At 39.2% G+C, this 23,851-nt stretch overlaps 1 protein-coding gene across 1 annotated transcript; it reads right to left on the bottom strand.

Moving 5' to 3' along the window:
- Window positions 1-319: 319 nt before the first annotated feature.
- Window positions 320-18,691, bottom strand: ADGRF4 (adhesion G protein-coupled receptor F4). The gene is made up of 8 exons (XM_078156774.1): window positions 18,608-18,691; window positions 16,704-16,758; window positions 12,620-12,771; window positions 7,946-8,209; window positions 5,127-6,503; window positions 2,055-2,096; window positions 1,552-1,611; window positions 320-412 (listed from the first exon to the last, which is right to left on the bottom strand). The coding sequence occupies exons 1-8, from the start codon at window positions 18,689-18,691 to the stop codon at window positions 320-322; spliced, it is 2,127 nt and encodes a 708-aa protein (XP_078012900.1).
- Between the last annotated feature and the right edge of the window lie 5,160 nt (window positions 18,692-23,851).

The following is a 23,851-nucleotide window of genomic DNA, read 5'->3' on the forward strand; positions in this document are numbered from 1 at the left end:
TGTGCTAGTCATTGTAGACACCAAGATATAAAAGCATACACCTATATATAAATGAATATAGGATAAACTAATAGGAGAATTTTGTTGTTATTTAGTCAATTAGTCAAGCCCTGCACATTCTGACCTTTTGGGGGGTTTTCTTGACAAAGATACTAGAGTGGTTTGCTATTTCCTTCTGCAGCTCATTTTGCAGATGAGGAAACTGAGGCAAGCAGGGTTGAATGACTTGCCCAGTGTCACACAGCTAGTCCACGTCAGAGGCTGGATTTGAACTCAAGTCTTCCTGACTCCAAGTCCAGCACTCTATCCACTGTGCCACCTAGCTGCCCCTATAAGGGAAAGCTCTAGAAACCAGAGTGATTAGGAAAGGCTTGATGTAGATGGTGGCACTAATGTTGAGTTTTGAAGGAAACTGTTATTCTAAAAGACAAAGGCAAGGAAAAAGTATTCCAAGCATGGTGATACATTCCAGTTCAAAGGCATGGAGAAAGTCATATGTAAGAAACAGCAAGAAAGTCAATTTGCCTGGACCTTTGAGTAAATAAAGAGGAGTAATAGATAATAAGTCTGCAAAGACAGATTGGAGCCAGGTTCTAAAGAGCTTAAATGCCCAGAAAAGGTATTTGTATATGATCCTAGAGTTAACAATGAGCCACCATCGGAGTTCATTAGGTGATATTGTCAGAACATTGTTTCAGTAAAACCACTTTAGCAGTTGTGTTTAGAGTGGCCTGGAGAGTGAAGAGAATTGAGACAGGGAAACTAGTTAGGAGGCTATTATAATAATAAAAATGATAAGTGATGAGGGCCTGAAATAGTATGGCAGCCATGTAGACAAAGAGAACTTGAGTACATGAGATATTGTAAAGGTAGAAATAGCAGGGTTTGGCTTTGGATTGAAAATAAGAGGATGAGGGATGGAGAACTGAGGGTGCAAACCTAGGGGACTAGAAAGAGGTTCAAAAGAGGGGTGAGTTTCAGGGAAAAGATAAGCTCTATTTCTAATATATTGAGTTTGAGATGCCTATAAGACATCCAAATAGATATTTCTTATTTGCTTTTTTTGGTAAGGTAATTGGGGGTTAAGTGACTTGCCCAGGGTCACATAGCTAGTAAGGGTCAAGTGTCTGAGGCTAGATTTGAACTCTGGTCCTCCTGACTCCAAGGCTGGAGTTCTACCCAGATAGATATTTCTAGTGAGCAGTCTGGAACTGAAACTCGGGAGAGAGACTATGGCTGAGAGTCATATGTGAACAGGGATGAGTACTGGGGTGGGTGGAGGGGAGGATGGGGGTAAGATTCTCTTTGCTGAGCACTGAATGCATTCAGTTTGAGATCCAATCAATTTGGAGTTGGAAGGAATGATTCTGAGAGAAACAGGATTCATGCATAAAAAGATGAAAGAAGTCTTCAAACACTAAAGATTCTGTTCTCCAGCAAAATCTGAGCATTAAACTAGTCTACTTAATACAGTGGCTGCCTTCTATTTTTCTGTCCCACAGGTCCACAGACTCCATGATGTTATGAAGAAAAGACAGGAGGCTTACTTACCTCTTCTGTCCTTGATGTCCCCTTCAGGGAAGACATCCTCACTTTCAAGGCTTCTCTTGTCTAAAACCAAAGGAAAAATCAATTGCTGGCAGTAATAGTCTATTGGAAAGCTTAGGGAAGAGTAAAACCCACAAGACCCAAATATGCCCTGCTTCAACTTGAGTATAAGAACTCTAGATCTCTAATCCAATGATTTGTTCCAAATCCAATTCATCATTTAATAACCCTGTCAAAAGCACAAGTAACCTGCATACACTGGTTACATGTCGTTTCTCACTTTGTCCTTACCTATATTCACATGCAGTTAGTGGTTGTTTGAGTAAAAATCAAAAAGAATTTTCCTCTCTCCCCTAACTCCCTCCCATTCTCCCAATTCCCACCCCCAAACGATATACTCAGGCTTTTGTCCACTCACCCCTGAACTTTAATTAGGTCTCTGTAAGATTTGCTGCAATCCCCAAGCAAGGAAATTAAGTCCACTGTATGAAGTAGACAAAGTTTACCTTTTGATCCAGAATGGTTCCAAACAGTAAGATGAAGAACCCCTAGGACAACAATCAATGTATGTAAGAACAAGGGAAAAGATCTCCCAGACCATGTCCCCTTCTGATGCCTCCCAGAATCATAACTAGGGCAAAGCAACTGGAGCTTTGGTCCAGGGCACAAAAATGTAGAGGGTTCAAATAACTCAAATAACAACATTAAAAGAATGCACAATTTAATTTGTTACATTTACATGTCAGCACCACCTGCAGTCCCTCAACAGCATACAGACAACGGTGTTTAACTCTTAACTAGCAAGAAAAATAGAAAGCCAACAGATAACAAGCATTGTTAATAATACTCATCTGTGAGCTATTATTGCAACTAACTCCCCTCCCACTCAACTAAATTTGTTTTAATTGCCTCTTGTATTATTTTCATATCATGAATTACAGTTGATTTATGGGTATGCATTTAATGCTACTGGCCCCAGGCATCGAAATTTCTGAATTTATGGTTCTGGGGTTAAGATTCATAGGACTCTTTTTTTAAAAAATTATATTCAAGGAAAATAGTAGTCAGATTTTGATATACCATTTGCTAAATTTAAAAAAAGTGGGATTTTTTTTTCCTTTGAGGCTACCTTTATTCCTGTAATAGAGTAACTTCTTCCCTGGCTATAATTGTCTTATTATATTATATCATATATATCATATCATGTTATATTATGATATATCCCATTATATTATGTTATGTTATATATTATGATTTGGTTATATGTTTTAATTTATGTGATTTTATTTTGTATGACTTCATATGTATATGAATTTGAATATTGAATTGAATGTGTATGTGTATATACACATACACACACACACACATATATATATACATATACATATACACAAACACACACACATATAGTTTACAAGATTTTGAGGGAAATGCCAATATTATTAAATGTGGGGGAGGGGGGTATGCATCTGTTTTTTCTCCAAAAGCTGACAATGATTTTTAGTCACTAAGTCAAGAATTAGGAGCTGTATCTTATGTTGAAAGGTTACGCAGGCTCCAATGAGAGTTGACATACTTCATCCTTTCATTCATAGTACCTAGCGGCACTGTGCTAGATGCTGGGAAATAAAGTAATAGTCCTTGCCCTCAAGAAGCTTATATTCTATTGGGAGGAATTAGCATATGTTGTGAGGACAGAGCATATTTCCATTCCATACTTTAGGGACAGACTATACAAAGGTATGGAGATGGTAGATAGAAAGTCATGTTTATATAAAACAAAGTGTGTGAAGGAAAGTAATGTGAAATAAGTTTGGAAAGGTAGGGTGGATACATACTGCAAAAGGCTTTGAAAGCCAAATGGAGTAGTTTATATTTTATCCTATAGACGTAAGGGAGCTAGTGAAGCTTCTGAAGGAGAGGAATGACATGGTCAGAACTGGGCTTTAGAAATGAAAATATGATAACTATGTATAAAATGGATTAGATAGGAGAGAAACCATTAGCTGTAAGTTACCAGCCTCACTTTCTTCTCCAGAGCCATCTGGGTCCAGTGGCCAGATATCAGTCAGGACAACTGGAGATGGCCCAGGATGCAGTGGGAGACCTATGCATTGCACAGGCAAGGGTACAATTATTTAACCTCCCAGGTCCCTTCTAACTGAGAACTGTGAACCATACATTCAAAGTGATAGTGACAGAGATCTGGTGGAAGATGGAAAGATTTTAAAAGATGGAATGAGAAGAAAAGAGAATCAGGTTGAGGAAAATCTTGGAAGAGGATAGTAACACAGAAGGCATTCTGGAAAAATATGGATGTAATGTCTTTTTTTATTTTTTTGCCGAATCACTTGGAAGGAAAATAGATAGCTCTGAAAATAAAAAAAAAACAAAACCCTCTAGTAAATTAATGTTTTAGATAAAGAAGGGAAAATCCAAGATAACAGATAGCTACCGCAATGAATATGGTAGCAAGGGATTTTTAACTCCAAGGGCTAATAAACAATTTACAAGGCTTATAACACCTGAAGTATATTAAGTAAGAGAAGATTGTAGCAAAAGGGAAAAGAATACCTTCAAAATGGTTAAGGAGCAATGAGTAAAGTAATAAACTTTATTTTATCTGGGTGTTGATATATCTTTTGATATTACTCTTGAGGGGACTAAGCTTAATTTAATTAATTTATTATAGCCTTAATTATTAACATTAATTAAATAATTAAATTATACATTTAATTAATTTAAGTAACAGCTTGCAACCGCACTAAGACTTTTGGGATATCTTGTATTACTTTTGTCTAGTTACTAATTCAGAATTTTAGTGCTGATAATACTTTGCCACTTTAGTAAAAGTTATATGTCTTTCAAAGCAGAGTTGGATAAAAAGATACACTCAATTCTTTCTATATCTTATCCATAATTATTAGAGATCCCTTTGTATGGACCCCCAAGCTGTAATTCAGGTATCACTATATCCCTGGTGTCAGCAAACTGAATAACAGGCATAGTACCTAGGAGATAATAAGAATCCTAGAGGGTTGGCTTTATAAATCCAAATCATAACATAACAACAAACCCCCCAGGCTAGTAATAAAAAGCTTTATGCAGCATTCAGCAAAATACATTTGTAAAGATTTCTTGTATAGATTACTCAGAAGGGAATAAGCATTTATGTAACAACTACTATGTAACAGGCACTTTTTAGAATTATTATTATCTCATTTGATGCTCACAACAACCCTGAGAGGAAGATCCTATTAATATCCCTGTATAACAGATGAGGAAACTGGGGCAAACAGAGGTCAGGTGACTTGCCCAGGGTCATACAGTTATTTGAGTTTCTGAGGATAGATTTAAACTCAAGTCTTCCTGACTCCAGGCCCAGAGTTCTACACACTGAGCCACCAGCTGCATCTGTAGCTACAACACTAGAGAGAAATAATGACTACAGTAGAAAATGGAAGGTCAGAACCAAGTGGGAGAAGGAAGGAGATGAACAAAGACACCTAGCAGTTATCAAACACCCATAATTGCAACTCAGAGTAGTAGAAATATATTCCCTGGTTTGTGTTACTTACCTGGAAAGCATTGAGTAAGGCGAAGATAATGTGCAACAATAAGGAGCTGCCGTCTATTAGGGTGGCTATTCCGAAACCCCAAGTCAGTCCCAGCAATGGGGTGAGGATAGCAACATTCTTACTGATCCTCATAATGGTCACCATATCCTGAGACTTGGAACTTCCAATAGAAGGCCTTCGAGTGTTGACAGCCACAACAAAAACCACAATGAGATTTACTGCCACAATGGTCAGTGCTGGGATGACAAAGGCGAGAAGAGCTTTGGAGTTGTCCCAGTTGAGCCAGCAGGCCTGGGGCCGCACATAAGCTTTTCTTGGTTCTGTGACAGCAACCGTAATGGCAGCAATGACCAGAGGGCACCCATAGCCAACCGAAAAGGCTGTGGCCATCATAGCAGACTTCATCATCCGGCGGAACACAATCAGTATTCCATAGAGGATGAGGAGGGCTTTGATCAGCATCCAGAAGAACAGAGAAAGGTAGAAGTAGTGACTAAAAAATGTCACTGCTACACACCAGTTGTAACTTCGTGCCGTGCCATCAAAGAAGGACGCAATGATGAACCACACATTGGCAATCAGCAGTGATGTGGCTATGTTTACAATGCACACATGGCGCATGTATGAGATCTCTGTCACTGTCACCTGGGACCACACTGTGATTTCAATGATCAGGCACAGAATAAGGCTTAAGATGGAGATGCTGAGGCCAATGCAGGTAATGTAATCCAGGGTTTTATTGGCTAAGGTCTTAGGAGACATTAGAATGGAGAAGGACATCAGGAAATTGGTGTAGTTGCAGCGGCACATGGCTTTGTCCATAACATCCACTGTTGTTTCACAGGCCTCCTTGACCCACCTCCTATTCCGGGAGTGCCAGCCTACACATTGAGCTTTGGCATTGTTGGATTTATTGATCTTCTCAAAAGTGAGTAAGACTTGCTTCAGGTTTTCTGGCAGGATCACTGAGAGAACCAGCCCATTCACCTGTCTGGGAAAACTCTCATTCTGCAAATGAGCTTCTTCTAAAATTTCTCCCAGGGTTGAGAAAGCAATGCTAATGGCCTGAGAAGGAGCTGGGAGCTTCTGTAGCTCTTTCCAGGGGATGAACACTACCCCTTGGACATCCTCCTGACCATCAGTCACCCTCATAGAGAAATTAAAACTCTTCCCTTGGGTATTGTGGCTGACTCTAAAGGCTTTGGTCTGAAGGAAGGGCTCATCTGCAATATTCTCAGGCTCATCACCGATGGTGAGATTCTTGGCAAATGAATTCACTGACTGTAACAAAACAGAACTAGTGCTCCTCTCAGGAATGAAGGCCCAATTGGAGATGACTGATCTGTCCAGGACATGGTTAGCCATTGTGCTGAAACTCTGCCAATAGAGACAAGAGATAATTAATAATTATAATAAATCGTACTTGTTCAGCACCTTTTTACACTTTACCCATCAACTTCACAGAGATTATATCTTTGAGTTTCACAATAACCCTGTGAGATGTGTGTTATTGTCATTCATCCCCATTTTATTTATTTATCTATCTATATCTATTTATTTATTTATTTTCCTTTTTGGTGAGGCAATCACGGTTAAGTAGCTTAACTCTGGGTCACACAGTTAGTAAGTGTCAAGTGTCTGAGGCTGGATTGGAACTCAGGTCCTCCTGACTCCAAGGTTGGAGTTCTGTCCACTACACCACCTAGTTGCCCCTTATTCATCCCCATTTTAAAGATAACTTAGCTAACTGAGGCCTGCTGGTTTTATGTGACCTTACCATAATCACATGCCCAGTAAGGATTGAACATTGGACTAAATCTGACTCATTTTAAGTTCATAAGATGACAGCTCTAGAAGTAAAAGATCAGAGGACACCCTGTCCAACTCTGTTATTTTAAAACTAAGGAAACCAAGGCCCAGAGAGGTTGTTATTTGCCCAAGGTCACATAGGTAGAAGGAAGACTCAAACTCAGGTCCTCTGACCCCTAATTCAGCAATCTCTTTCCACTGTCTCTTAGTCCAGGGTTCTTTCCCCCAAATAAGTTCATATTTAAAAGCAAAACAATGGCATACCTCCCTGCTAAACCTGGTCAGTAATTCTTAGTACTGCTCATGGCAATAGAGGAAGATAAGCACAAGTCTCCCACAGTATGGGTGGCAGTTTGCTTCTTTGGAGGGAATACCAACCTTAAGAGATCATGAATCCCTGGAGAATTGGGATAATCCTTTCAACTAGCCAAATTTTACTAGGGAGTGATTCACCGGACTTGAAGACCTTTTGGTCTATGAATCCCCTATTAAAATATAAACATTCTTGGGAGAAGTTATAACTTAAGCAGTCATCAATGAATACCTTATTGGGGCTTTCTTTCCAAATATGACAGAGGACTGAGAGAGCAAGGCCTAATGGAATACAAAATAGAACCCCTCCCCTGGGGGCAGTGAGCAAGCTTGAGTCTAAGTTAGGTGCTAAAAGGAGAAGGATAAAAGGCTACTAAAGGCCAACCTACTTAGTTTTTATTGTTGTTCGGTCCTCTCAGTCCTGACAGACTCTTCATGACCAGATCTCGGTTTTTTGGAAAAGGAACTGGAGTGGTTTGCCATTTTCTTCTCCAGCTCATTTTACAGATGAGGAACTAAGGCAAACAGGGTGATGTAACTTGCCCAGGGTCATGCAGCTGGGAAGTTATCTGAAGCCAGATTTGAACTCAGGAAGTGGAGTCTTCCTGACTCCAGGCCCAGCACTCTATCCACGGTGCCACCTACTTGCCCTTCTGAGAAATACAGCTGATAACATTTTACCATAAAGAAAGCTATACCTGCATCTTCCTCCGGTTGACATTTGCAGACAGTTGCATGGATATGTTTTTCAGCAACTGAACTACGAAGGCAATATTTCCAGATGTAGGTTCTGAAGACTTCACACCATTGATTATACAGGCATAATCATCTGGACACTTCTTCCGGATGCCTTGAGCTGCTGATTCAATGAGCTCTTCATTAGCTGGATTTAGTAACATAGTTGAAGAAAACCGTGAGCCACCAGCTAAGCTCGGTTCATATACTGAAACTCCACTGGTCTCCTATGGGAAAACAAAAACAAAAACCAAAAATAGTCATTGCCTTCTGCAGAAAAGAGATCTTACTGGTATCTGGTTATTATTATCATATACCCACAAAGTATAAAATCATCTTTTTGCTGGGACAGAGAATTAGGCCCAGATTAGGCAATATTTCAATGACTGCCCAAAATTCTTAATTCTCAAAATGAAATTAATTAATTCAAATTAATGTAATAGTTTTTAAACCATGATTCTTTTTAGGTGAAGAAAAGAAAATACGGAGCATGTAAAATATAATACATAATGATAGGCTGTTATGACTTCCAAAAAATTGGGAATTTAACCTGATTCACCTTTTCTCTGAGATTATCTCCAATCTATCCTGAATAGATAGATAGATAGATAGATAGATAGATAGATAGATAGATAGATATCTTGTTTGTACATAGATGTTTGCGTTGTCTCTCCCTTTAGACTATGAGTTTAACAGCCTGGACTCTTTCCTTTTATTTGTTTATTTGGTCTTTGTATTCCCAACACCAAGCACAGTGCCTGGCACATACTTAGAAGTTAAAAGCTTATTCACTTGTTAATTTGCTATCTCACTTCAATACTTTCTAGATATACAATTTCATTGTTGTGGGTGCTCCCTCCACCACTCCATCCTGTTTCAGGGGTTGCTGTAGCCAAAATAAGTCATCATACTGTGGCCAACCCTGTGGTAATGACTCTCTGACATCAAATTTCAAAAAAACAATGTATATTGTTTCTCCATTCACTTGTGGATAGTAGTAGTACCAAAGAACTTTTAAAAATTCTCTATGCCCTTTACATTCCAGCATGGAAAGATGATATTTATAACTCATGAGACCTTTGTCAGTATCAGGGTAGTTGGAGGAAAAAAATTATCTGTATGTATATGTAGATAGATAGATGGAGGGCACAGGGTGAGCTGAAGATTAAGGGGTCATATCTGGAGAATAAAATTAAGGAATGAGAGAGGATAATACTCAGAGAAGAAGAAAGGGAGAGGTAGAATGGGGTAAATTATCTCACAAAAAAAAACCAGAAAAGTCTCTTACAGTGGAAGGGGAAAGAGGGGAAGGTGAGAGGGAATGAGTGAATCTTATTCTCATAGGATTTGGCTTAAGGAGGGAATAACATACACATTCAATTGGGTATGGAAATATGTCTTACCCTACAGGAAAATAGGGAGGAAAGGGGACAAGAGAGCAGGGGGATGTTAGAGAGGAGGGCAGATTGGGAAAGGGGTTAATCAGAAATAAATACTTCTGAGGAGAGACAGGGTCAAAAGAAAGAACAGAATAAATGGGAGGGCAGGATAGGATTAAGGGAAATAGAGTTAGTTTTTCACAACATGTCTACTGTGGACATGTTTTGCATAACTGCACATGTACCACCTATATTGAGTTGCTTGCCTTTTCAATGAGGGTGGGTGGGGAGGGAGGAAGAGAGAAAATTTGAAACCTAAAGTTTTAAAAACATATGTTTAAAAAAATGTTTTCACATGCTACTGGGAAATAAATATAGGAAATGGGGTACAGAAGTCTATCCTGCCCTACATGAAAATAGAAGGGGAAGGGGATAAGAGAAGGGGAGAGAGATAGAAGAGAGGACAGAGTAGGGGAAGGGATATTCAGAATGCATGACATCTTGGGGTGGGGGGCCGGGGGAGATGGGGTGAAAATTTGGAACTCAAAAACTTGTGGAAGGGAATGTTGAAAACTAAAAATAAATAAATTTATATTCCTGAAAAAAAAATTCTCTATGCCCTGTGCCTTGTAATTGCGACATATTCATATCCAGCACCAATCCTCACTGTAATATCAGAAAATGAAGTAGGAGAGTCCGTGCTTCAGCAGGATAAGCAGAGGCTGGGGTGGAGGTGGGGAGTGGGAGGAAGGGGCTGACTGCTGAGAACTGGCTATAAGGATATAAAGTAGGTCTTAACTTTCTGCATCCCTCTGAGGCATCAGTCTCTCGTTCCATGCTCAAATGACTAATAAAGAGATCATACCCTACCAATCCTAGTAAGTCTGTACATATATATAATAATACCTGCATGTATGAAAGGTAGAATTAAATATTAGCTATAACTACTACTACTACTGCTGCTGCTGCTGCTACTACTACTACTACTACTACTATCACTACTGTTGTATTCTCTTGTGTCTACTCAGCTCGCCAATATCAACATACTTCTTAAGCCTCCCTGGAAATATTTTGTCTAGTTCCCTGTAGGTAAAGTTTGGTGGCTTCTGCTAGGAAAGACATGGTCAGACTAATTCAGGCCAACTTGACTAATGGGTAAAGTAGACATGCAACTGCTTTGGGAAGTGGGATCAGGAGTAAAAAAGAAGATCCTCCTGGCCCAAAGTTCCACATTGCCTCCCACCCAACTGGTACCTGAAATAAAGGGACTTCATTCCTTTAGCTGAAGACTTTGATCAATCTATCTATCTATCTATCTATCTATCTATCTATCTGATGGGGTGCTTGGGTACTTGTGTTTGGGTGCTTGTACTTGGACCCCAATTTCTCCCTAGCCTCAGAAACGCTATCCCTGACAGTTTCTCCCCAGCCCAAGGATGTTGTGCTTAGCAATTACTCATGAGTGTGCCCCAGCAAGACTGTTGTTATCTCTTTCCCTGGTGCAGTTCCAAACAGCACCTGAAGGAGTTATTAGTTTAAACTGGCTTTGCACTGGGTCATAAAGACATTTTTACCCACTACTATACTATTCTACTGCCCTACCTCATTATCTACATCCTGGGCTCCTCATTAACTGTATTCTAGACTTAAGACATATGTATACTCCCTACATCTATCTTGTCAAACAAGACATTGATTGGTGGCAGACTGGACAACTCTCAGTTACCCTGAACTCTGGTTGACTTAATGACATAGCAGGCCTAAAACCACACCTCCTTGTGGTTCCCCTTGTGGACTTTTCCTAGTGAACTCTGGGTAAAACGCTTGCACAGTAGGTACAAGAAGTGCATGTTTCTTTAAGAACTAATCACTCCCTAATCCCACCCTGAATCCCCTAGTTAGCATATTTGGCACACGTTTTATTGTATTTTATCCTATATAAACTTTAACTGTACCTCTCTAAGGTTGCAGGAATCCTTAAGAATCCTTGCCCACTGAAAAACGTAACAATAAACTTTGCCACCTTGACTTAAAGAATGCTTGAGTCAGTGAATTCATTCCAGACGACCCGTCATGTAATTCAGTCTTTGAGGGGTCACAACCTCTCAACCTCTCAGCCCACAACATACCTATCCATTTATCTAATGTAATATGTACATTATATATAAATGTAATGCAAATTATCCACGTTTGTATGTGTGTATGTGTATATATATATATGTATACATACATACATACATACATATACACACACACACACATATATACATATGTATGTGTGTGTGGGTATATATGTGGGCATTGTTGTTCAGTCATGTCTGACTCTTTCTTGGCAAAGATACTAGAGTGGCTTGCTGTTTCTTTCTCCAGCTCATTTTACAGGTGAGGAAACTGAGGCAAATAGGGTTAAGTGACTTGCCCAGGATCGCATAGCTAGGAAATATCTGAGGCCAGATTTGAACCCAGGAAGATGAGTCTTCCTGACTCCAAGCCCAGTACTCTATCTACTGAGCCACCTAGCTGCTCCAGGAAGAAACAACTCTTTACACTTCTGCCATTTTCAGATTCTTTTTTGAAAGCAAATTTTGATAGCAAGAGATTAAAGATATTGAATGGCAGAAGGGTGGAGAAGAAGCCTGATCAAGAAGGAAAGAAAGAAGAATGTGGAGATTTAGGGCTAGCTGTAGGATAAGACTGGGAGTATTGGTGTATGACAAACTTTATTTTAAGATTTTTCGTAAAGAATAATTGTATCACTTAACCCTAATTGCTTCACCAAAAAATAATAATAATAATAATAATTGTAACTAACATGTACATAGGACTTTAAGATTTGCAAAGTGCTTTACATATATTTTCTTATTTGGTTCTCACAAGTCCTTTATAACTATAAAAAGTAGGTGCTATTAATATTCACACTTTACAGATAAGAAAGCTGAGGATGAGAGAAGTCAAATTAATTGCCCTTGGTCACATGGCTAATAAATACCTGAGGAAGGATTCAAACTCAGGACATTCTAGCTTAATGTCCAATACCATATTCACTATGCCAAGTAGCCTCCCAGTGCAGTACTAGACTGAGCCCATCAGAAATATCTCTATTATGGCATCAAAGGTTACCTATGCTTCACAAAAGCTTAATAATGAAGCTTGGGGTGTAATTATTCTCCAGACTGATAAGGTCAGCTTCCTCCCACCAACTTCTTACCATTACCTTTCGTTGGCCCATACCCAATAACGTAAGAAACATGCCATCACCTGAAAAAGCGTTTGGACGGTAAGACTTGTGCATGTCTCAATGGATTTTTGCCACCTTTTGTTATTACATGTGAATCCTATTTCTCCACGGAAAGGCTTCTCACAGGACTGTTTGCAGCCGGAGCCATTCATACAGATGCCTTGGCACTGCCCTGAGGAGAAAGAAGAGACGCCCAACCAGCATTACCAAAAGCCAGGCAGCTAGCTATTTTTGCCTGATCTCCAAGGCATTGTAAGATACAAGTCAGAAGACCCCTGTTCAAGTTCAACTGTCGCAGATAGCCAGCTCATAATAGCTCTCACTCACATAGCTTTCTGAGAGTTCTACAGTCTTTTACTACATACATCATCTCACTCAGGCCTCCTAACAACCAACCTTTTCAGGTAGGTGTTAACAGGTATTATTCTCCCCATACTACAGATGAGAAAACTGATTCTCAGAGAGGTTGGGATGTCCATAGGCACATGCTAGTAAGGTCAGAGGTGGAATTTGAACAAAGGTTTTTCTGACTGTAAGGCCAGCACTTTATCTTCTTAATGAAATTGCTCTAGCTGAAAAGGCCCTGCCTTTCTTACTCTGCATACCAACTTGCTAGGTGGCTGAGGACACGCAGAAGCAAGGGAAAAAAATAACAAAGCAAAACAAACACCATGCCATCATGGTACTTCTGCCACTAAAACAGTGGTTCTTTCTACCATCTCAGAGTTAGAAGACACCTCGGAGATCATATAAGAATCCTTTGTACAAAGTCCACAACAATTGGTCATTCAGCTTCTGCCTGAAAACCTCCACAGAGAGGGTATTTACTACCCTATTAATAATGATAATCATAATAGCTAACATTTATGTAATGCTTAGTATGTGCTAGATAATATGCTAAGCACTTTATAACCATCATCTCATTTTATCCTTAAAACAACCCTGGGAGGTAGGTGCTATTATTATCCCCATCTTACAAATGAGGAAACTGAGGCAAACAGAGGTTAAATGAGTTTGCCTAGAAAAGTGTCCAAGGTCAGATTTGAATTCAGGTCTTCCTGATTCTAGGACCAGCACTCTATCCATTGTGCCACCTAGCTGCCCCAATTATTCTACTTCTGGACAGCTCTGATTGTCAGAAAAGTTTTCCTTTGAGCTAGCTGAAACCTGTCTCTATAATTGGCAACCTCTGTGGCTAAGTTATAAGAAAACAACATATATTATGGTCTGCAAAGCACTTTTCCTCAAAACAAACCTGGGAAATAGAACAAGTCTAATCCTTTTATCTGGGAGCGCTTCAAATGCTTACAAACAGTAATGATGCCCCTACCAAGTCTTCTTTTCTGCAGGCTACATTCCCAATTCCAACAACTGATCCAAATACGATACAGTCTCTAGTCTTCTCATAGTCTCAGTCACCCTCCTCAGAGATGGGGATCCTGCAGCCTCGAGGTCACATGTTACCCTCTAGGTCCTCAAATACAGCCCTTTGACTGAATCCAAACTTCACAGAACAAATCCTCTTAATAAAAGGTTTATTCTGTAAAACTTGGACTCAGTCAAAAGGCTGCACCCGAGGACCTAGAAGCCTACAAGTGTCCTCAAGGCCCCAGGTTCTCCCACCTTTGGCCCTGATACCTTATACTCCCCTCAACATATTCTGTGATCTAGTGATTCTAGTCGTCTTGCTGATCCTCTCACAAGACACTAAATCTCCTGACTCCATGCATTTTTACTGGCTATCCCACATGTCTGTAATTCTCTCCTTCTTCATCTTCACATTCTGCCTTCTCTCAGTTCAGTTCAGTTCAGTCTTTTATCAGTCATGTTCAACTCTCCATGACCCCATTTGGGGTTTTCTTGTCAAAGATACTGGAGTGATTTGCCATTTCATTCTCCAGTTCATTTTACAGATGAGGAAACTGAGGCAAATAGTGTTAAGTGACTTGCCTAGGGTCACACAGCTAGTCAGTGTCTAAGACCAGATTTGAACTCAGGAAGATGAGTCTTCTTGATTCCAGGCCTGGCACTCTATCCTCTGGGCCACCTAGCTTCCTTAAAGTCTCAATTAAAAATCCTATTTTCTTCAAGAAGCCTTTTCTAATCCTTCTTAATTTTAGTACCTTCCCTCTTAGAATATCTCCACTTGTGCACAAACATATTTTGTTTGTACACAATTGTTTGCATGTTATCTCTTCTATAGACAGTGAGTTCCTTGAGGGTAAGGACTGGGTTTTGTTTTGTTTTGGTTTTTTGTATCTTTAGTGCTTAGCACAATGACTGGTACTTAATAACCACTTAATAAATACTTCTTGGGGCAGCTAGGTGGCACAGTGGATAGAGTACCAGAACTGGAGTCAGGAGGACCTGAGTTCAAATCCAGCCTCAGACACTTGACACTTACTAGCTGTGTGACCCTGGGCAAGTCATTTATCCCCATCTCCTAGCCAAAAACAAACAAATACTTCTTGACTTGATTTTTTCAGATTTTGACTCTAACATCCAATATACCAATTCTGACTCTGGGCTTTGAGATATCTGTAAATCTGAGAAACAAAGAAAAAAACATGGTCTCTGTATCTCCCTCCAGGTCAGACATGAAAATGTCAAACAGCACTGGTCCAAAGACAGATCATTTGATCAATTCACTAACCTCTCTCCTGGTTGACAATGATCTATATCTATCTATCTATCTATCTATCTATCTATCTATCTATCTATCTATCTATCTATCTATCTATCTGTCTGTCTGTCTGTCTATCCATCTATCTACCTATTTATCCACAAATGCATACGTATACAAACGTGTATATATATATATTATATATATATAATCTGTATATGTGCATACATACATATATATACACATGTGTATGTTTATGCATATGCATGTATATGTATGTACTATAATTATATATAATATGACATAATATATTTTGTAAACATTTGTATAAATTTATATTTTATAAACTATAATTTAAATTTTATAAAGTTATATATAAAATATGTGCACATATATAATTTTACAAAATTAAAATAGTAGCTATTATGTTAACTAATATAAACTATTACCTATTAGGTTGCATGGTACAGTGGAAGCAATGCTGGACTTGGAGTCAATAAGACCAGGGTTCAATTGGTGCCTTAGACGATTACTAGTGTAATGACCCTGGGCTTCACCACACTGTGCCTCAGTGTTATCATCTGTAAATTTGAGGATAATAATTTTCTAAAGGCACTTTGTGCTTATCTCATAAAGTTATTGCGAGAAACACATGAGATAACATGTTTTTGTAAAACAAAGCACTATATAAATGCTAGCTATCATTTTATTATTAGTATTATTAATTACTATTATTATTCCCCTGGGTCTAGACAGCTCACTACTTTAGCATCCTTGGTAATAGTCATTTGTCTCATTCCCTAAAGTATATTTTAACCCATGATGATGATAGTGATGATGACAATAACAGCAACAACTACCACATAGATTCACATAACTAGAGTTTACAAAGTATTTTCATAGACCATTGAAAAAGAAAAAGAGGTTTGAAGCCAAAGGATGAAGGTTCAAGTCTCCATGATGACACTACCAGTGTGACCTCAGGCAAGTCACTTAACTTCCCCTGGGTCTCAGTTTCCTTATCTATAAAATTATTCCTGCAGCCTCTCCTCACTCTAAAAAGATGCTATACACTATTTTATTGTGCCCCTTTCAAGCTCATGTTAAACCTATAAGGTAGGTAGCACAAATATTATTACATTCATTTTATGGGTGAAAGAACTGAGGCTCAGAAAAGTTAGAGTAAATCTGTCAGGGTTATATGGGTAAAAAGTGTCAGAGCCCAAATTAAGACTCACTGACTCCAAACCGTGTTCTCTTTCCACTCAACATGACTTCACTCATTTCACTGACTACTCTGCAAAAGAAGGCAGAATGCTAAGAATAAATATTTTACTAATAAATTCAGGAAAAATACTTTCAATTTGCTCTAAAAACCCAGATACTTTTGTTCCCCAACTGAAGGGTGTCAGGGACCTGCTTTGCTTTCCCACATCCTTCTTGATTTCTGGAATGGTAAAGAATGTTCCCCAATTACATACCTTGGAAGCCCCTGGTCTTTGATTTTTCTTTCAGACCTTGAGTTATGTCACCAACCTGAAAAACACAAATTCCCAAATGTGCTCTTTATTATGTTCTCCTACCTTGCCTCTGTTTGTCACTGAGGTAAGAAAGATTGTTTTTGGTGCTGGGAATACTATATAATATACTTCTTCCACAGGGCTGCTTAGGAAACAACATAGCTTTGGATCATAAAACCATAGGTGTAAAGCTAGAAGGGACCCTGAGAACCACCTAGTTCATTTCCTTCATTTTACAGGTGGGGAAACTGAGAACAAGGTCAACAAATATAATAGACAGAACCAGAATGGACTTTGGAGAGCATCTAGCCCAACTTCCCTCATTTTAGAGATGGGGAAACTGAAGACAGGGAGGACAATAATAACAGAATAATAGTTAGAGCTAGAAGGGACCTCAGAGGGCATCTCGTACAACTCACTTATTTTACAGATTACAAAACTGAGGCGAGGAAGATCAGTAATAATAAGATGAAAGTGACTAAATGATTATATATTTTACATGATTGGACATACATAACCTAGATCAAATTGCTTGCCATTTAACGGAGGGGGAAGAGGAGGGAAAGAGGGAGAAAATTTGAAACTCAAAATTTTATAAAATACAAATGTATAAAATACTTTTACATGTAATTGGGGGAAATTTTTTTAAACCATTTTTTAAAAAAGAGGTTCAAACAAAAAAAAAGATGAAATATCTAAAGCTAGAAGAGACCTCAGAAGGCATCTAGCTTGAGCCCTTCATTTCATAGCTAAGGAAACTGAAACCAAGTAACATTAGAATAATTGCATTGGAACTGGGAGAGAGCTCACAAGGTACCTGGTCCAAACCTCTCATTTCACAGATGAAGAAACGAGCCCCAGAGAGGGTAAATAACTTAACCTGAAGTCATCCAGGTAAGCATCAGAGGTGAGTTTCGAACCCAGATGTTCAGATTCCAGAGGGTATGCCCGCATCATTGCACCATACTACCTCCTTGACTAGGAGTTAGAAGGCCTCCCTCCTAACCATGTGACATTAGACAAGTCTTTGGATAAATTCACCTGTCAGAATCCCAGCTTCCTCACCTATAAAATGTGTATAATAAAACTTGCACCACTGACCCTACAGGAAAGCACTTCCTAAACAATAAATCTCAAAAGTGTAATAAACTATAGGAGATGTGTATATGATCATGATTTACAAACAAATTGCTCCTTCATATGGGCTGGGATCTCTAAGTGTCCAATTAGTACAAATAGCACTTTGGTGGACATTGTCTCCCTGGGAAAGCATAGTCATGATACTATGACCAATGAGCCTCTCCCTGAACAATACAAAGTTAATTTTGCCTACAAAATATCACAGAATATGCCTTCGATTCCTCAGAATGATGAATGAACACAAAGGGTAAAGAGACTTTAGTGGTCAGCCAGGCCTACCCCTCATTATAGAGGAGGAGACTAAGGCCCAGAGAAGTAAATTAACTTGCCAAATGTCACATAGCTTGTAAATATCAACACCACACCTGGAATCCGGATCTCTTGACCCCCTAGTCCACTGGCACTTCCATTATATCACACACTTCCCTGTGGGCTTCTTAGCTGGCAGCATTCCACTTGCTGTTTATTGCATTGCCATGTTGGCCCTCTGTCATATGGTTTGGTTTTTTGTTTTGTTTTGTTTCCCCTCTCTCAGCTCAACTTTCCCTTGTTTACTTCCTGATAATGTTTAAAACTTAAGTGAATTTCTAATCCCCAGAAAACTTTCTGAAAACATGCAATGGATTCATGAGCAACCCTGCCATCTATTTATTGACCCCAGCTTTAGGATTTGCTAGAGGACTGGGCCAGTGAAGAGTTTTCATGGTTCTTGTTTACAAGCTTACTTTCAGATGGAGCTTTGGTCTCTGGTGGCAGCACTCTGTGGCCAAAAATAGCAAACAGCAGAACGTGATCACTGCAGATACCATTTTCAGGCATGAATCTCTTCACCTGGAGGGAAGAAAAGATGAATCCAGGTGAAGGTATTAATATCATTTAATTGGCACAGACAAGTGGTTGTGGTAGAGCTCTGCAGACTGTGCTTATTTTACAAACCTTATAGCTCTAAACAAATGTGAGCTGTCATCTTTTTTTAACCAGAACTATAATTTCTTTGGTATAGAGAACTCCCAAAGAAAAAAAAAAGTTCCCTCTACCAAGGCAGACTGGCACCAGCTCTGAAACTTACAGAATTGCCTGGGTTAATGAGACTTTAAATGACTTACTTGCTCAGGGTCATATAACCTGTATGTATCTGAGATAAGACTTAAACCCAGATAACTTTTACTTCAAGCATAGACACCATTACATTTTAAAACTAAGTCAACATGTATTGGCCAGATCCTTCCGAGTGAGACAATGTGAGATCTCTCAGATGGACTGAGTGTAACAGTTTGTAGACTGTTACAAACTCAACGTCGGTTACGCTAGCCTGAATAGGCCCAAGTTTCAAGTTCCTAGAAAAACACATGATCTGTACTGTTACATTAGTATTAGGTAATGGCTAGTGCTAAATAAGGATAAAATAGCTAGGATTGGTAGTATTATAATGAGATTCCTTGTTTCTGGGGTAGATTTTCACGTTTTAGATTGTAAGGCTGAAATTCCTGTCCAATGGGAGTTTGCAGCCAGTGGTGGGTGGGTGTCTCTGCGTTAGGACTATGTAACCTTTGTTATGACCTTGTGCCTCGCCTCGCTCGGACTGCTGGACAAAGCAGACCCCCGCTTCTCACGAGAACGTAATAAATCTTTCACTTTATACCTAGAAAATCTCCGAGTGTTATTTTTGAGTAACTGTAGCACACACTTCTGTCCGATGGAGTGGCCCCATTTCTATGTGGTTTTGACACAGCTGCATACATCATTCTTCTGAGCTTATGTTCAACGAAATTCAGATAGAAACCACCCTGTGATAAGTTTCTAACCTTGTTTTTTAATCTTTAATGTTCAGAGGACTGACTATTGCACAGGTGGATAAATGTTGGATATAAGATTATTGTTATTTTTGGCTGGAAACTTATGAATTCCTTTTTGATTATTTGGACTTGGGGCCATTTCTCCTGCAAACCTTGGTTAATTTTAGCCTCACCTGACCAAAAGCTGTCCCCATGGAATGTAAATACTTACAGCCTTAAGCATTCTTTGGTAAAAAGCCAGAGGAAGAATCTCAACTTTCCCCACTCCTTGGAAATGTGTAAATCCTCCTTCTCAATCAATCTATTTGTAATCCTCTAAATATAGTTTAATCTGTAAACTGACTTAGTTTGCCTGTGGAGTTTGTTTCCTTAGGAAATGTATGAGGTTATGATTCTGTTTCAGTTTGTTCAACTTTTATGACATTGAAATAAGCATGGGATTATGGATCCATCTTTTAAACTCTTATCGCATAAGAGGAAGGAAGGCATAAGATTGCAATATGCAAATGAATTCTTTCTTTGTCACTCTGACATGATTTTTTCTGTAAGAAACCTTGTTAGAATCCTAATGATTATTCAGGTTTTCTCTGAGGCCTGAACCTATGCTTGAGCACAATAATAACACCTAATTTTTTTTCCTCCATAATTTCTGCACTGTGGTAAATATATATTTGGTAGCAATTACCCACCACATGAACTCGGAGAGGAAATATTTCTCCCATAACCTTTTTGAAAAGTCAGGGAAATGGAAGACGTACACTGAGCCAAGAGAAGTGTGTGAAAAGTTGTTGGGGGGGAAGTGACTGAATCACCCAAATCCTCTACAATTTAGAGAATACTGATTTAAAATGTAGAGCAGATGAGCAGCATACCTCCAAAGAATGGAACCCTATTGGCACTTCCTGGAGAATTTTCAGAGCAGAATAGCTGTGTAAATGCCTGATGTTTTTTCTTAGTATTTGGTTAATGTCTGTGCTCCAAGGAGCTCAAAACAAATTATGCCTATGACCCAACTAATCGCTTTGTCCAATGTTCAAAGTACAAGTTCAAGTACTTCCTTTTTGAGGTGAAGACATTAAGGTACAGAGGCACTCAATCCTGTGCCCCAACGACAGGTATGGTGCTAGAATAGAATTCAAGCATCCTGCCCGAAATCACCACTTCTCCCACTTCTGGTACATTTGAGACACCGTCTTTGTGGAAACTCTTTTCATCAGTACAATTACTACATCACCATGGTTATGTCATCATCATCATCTCCTTCACAGGGGATGATGACACGAATTAAGCACTTTCCATTTCCCTGATTGCCTCAATGGTTAGTGCTAACTTTCATCTCAAATTACTTTGTATTTACTTCTCTGTATGGTTCCTGGATGATAGAGGCTGGTTTTTTGCTTTGTATCAGTGATAGGATCAGTATTTTTCTAAAGCAACTCTTCCCTTCATTTCCAGTTTCTTGGGATAAGGCTTTACCTAAAAGAAGACAAAGTTGACTGACCCCCAGGAGCCTGATTGACCTACAAAGTCCCCTTCCCTGCCGTCCACCTGTTACTATCCTAGATAACATTGGGTAGGCTCTAGACCAAGCTGCCTTCAGGAAAAAAGGAGCCTCATTGGCCCCGGCTTCCCTGATGCAGCATCTTGGTTACCTAGGGACACACAAACTCCCAGCTGCATGGAGTTTGAACCTCTCAGAATTGCTATGTATCTAAAATCACCTAAATTACTCTATCCTGATGACATACTGACGACTAGATGCATTTCCAGAGGGAGACAAGGCTTCTAGAGAAGCTAAGTGCCTCTTAATCCTTGTGCATATTCTTGCTGGGTTAAAGCAAAGTAAACCTCTTTTGTTAAATATTCATTGCCTTATTTCATCCTCCTTTCCTCTCAACATCTAATCTGAACTAAGAGAATGCAGTAACTCCAGAAATATCCCTAGAACCTAGAAAAAATAAATATTTGTTGATTTAAATTGAATGGCCCTAGCCAGTTGGCCATTCACTTTAATTAGTCTTTCAGACACAGGAAGAGATTTGTCTAATCCAGCCTCTTATTTTTATGACAAAAAAAATAGACATATACAAGACCACGATGCAATTAACTACTACATAGACTGTGGCCACTGGTGAGTTTACTGGACTATATACCATACTATGAGTATGAATTGATTAGGACAGTGCTATGTTTAATTGTCATACATATCTAATTAAAGTAGGGTTTTTTGTTTACTTTCAGATTTTCCACCTCTGTAAGACTCCTTATCACCAGGTGGGAGAAAGTACATTGAACTGATCAGTGTATTATAGAAGAGGTCTGAGCAAGGCAAATATGAAAAAAATCCATGAAAACATTGAAATGACGAGCTAGGTCTTGCTCTGAATTTTCACAGAAATTTAGGGAAAGGGTCCAGAATTCATTTCTTCTTGGATAAGGGTTATCAGTGTATGATCTTAAAATACATGGAAGAAAGAGGGAGAGTTAAAAATAAGTTCCTGGAATACATAGTACAATAAAATAACTGACTGAGATCCATATAGCAGCGTAAGATTTGAAAGAAGCGTTATGTTCATTATCTAGCTGACTGATATCTGGAACCAATGAATAATCAGCATTTTTAGTGGCATGAAGTCATAAAATTGTAGATTTAGAACTGGAAGAGAGTCCCACTAATCCAAACTAAACCAACCTCCTCTTTTTACAAATGAGGAAATCGAGGTGCAAAGAAGGGAAATTACTCCCCATCTTGAGAGATCACTCAAACCCTGGAATTCATGCCTGGGAAGAACCCTCAAACCCTTTGACTTGTCCCTCTGATTGGAGGGCTCCTCCCAGAATCTCCATAGGAGAAAGGTGCACAAGCCAGCCATCCCTTCATTTTTATCAGACTATGGTCCCTGGTATCCCCCCCACACACACCTTTTCTGCTTCCGTTTATGTACTGTCTTCCCCCTTTAGAATGCAAGCTTCCTAAGAGCAGAGCCTGTCTTTCTTCTTTTACCTATATTTTGGGAGCTTAGCACAGTATCCAGCGCATAGTAAATATTTAGTAAAAGCTTGTTGAATTTTCCGTGCTCACCTCACACAAGTAGTTGGTAAAAAAAAAAAGTGAGGACGTGAACTCTGACCCCAAATCCATTGTTTTCTCCACTATGACACTATAATCACCTAAAACTATGGCCCGCTCCAGAATTTTCTCTAGGGTCAGGCATATAATGGTATAAAAACCATGCATGTACACAGGTTATGAGATCCATTTTTTAGTTATCTAGATTTTATTCTCCACCTGTTGAATCCTGCCCTTCATCTAAATTCTAACTCACTGTGATGTCCTTGGTCCTCTTTGAGAATGAAAAGACATCAGCAGCAATGACAAGAACAGCTCATGTACTACCTTCTCCATGAAGCCTTCTTTGATCCTACCTATTTTCTTATCAGGTCTCATGTTGCATATTATAGTCTTCATCATAGGCTTTAGAGTTGCACAGGCCCTTAGAGATCATCTAATTCCTTTGTATTATAGATTAGGATACCAAGGCCCGGAGAAGAGTAACCTGTCCAAGGCACACTACGAGGAAATAGAAGAAGCAGGATTCAAACCCAAGACCTCTGACTTCAAATCTAATTCTCTTTCCACTATATGACAATGTCTTATTTCCTCCCATGTTACCAACTGCCTAGTGAACATTTTCTACTGGATGTCAGGAAGGCATTACAAACTAAACGCGTTCAAAAGAATATTCATTATCTTTCCCCAAAAAGCCTGTCACCCTACTTCTGAACTTCTCTATTTCTAGTGAGAGGACCACCATCCTTTCAGCCACCCAGGTTTAGAACATCAGTATCATCATCAACTCCTGACTATATTTCAACCTGCATGCTTCTCCATCACCAAATCTTGATATTTGTATATTTGTACCTCCATAATGCTTCCTGCAATACATCCTCTTCTTTCCACTCATGTAGCCATTACTCTGGTTCAGTCCATCCTCACCTCTCATCAGGACTATTATAATAGCCTCCTACTTGGTCTCCCTAACTCAATCTCTCTGCATTCCAATCCATCCTCCAAAAGTCCCACGAAGTGATTCTCCTAAAGCAAAGCTCTTACTATGTCACCTTCCTACTCAATAAACTCCAATGGTTCCCCATTGCCTCTGAGATTTGGCA

This window comes from Phascolarctos cinereus, unplaced genomic scaffold (assembly GCF_003287225.1).
Source record: "Phascolarctos cinereus isolate Bilbo 61053 unplaced genomic scaffold, phaCin_HiC Scaffold_5;HRSCAF=322, whole genome shotgun sequence".
NCBI classification, from domain to species: Eukaryota; Metazoa; Chordata; class Mammalia; order Diprotodontia; family Phascolarctidae; genus Phascolarctos; species Phascolarctos cinereus.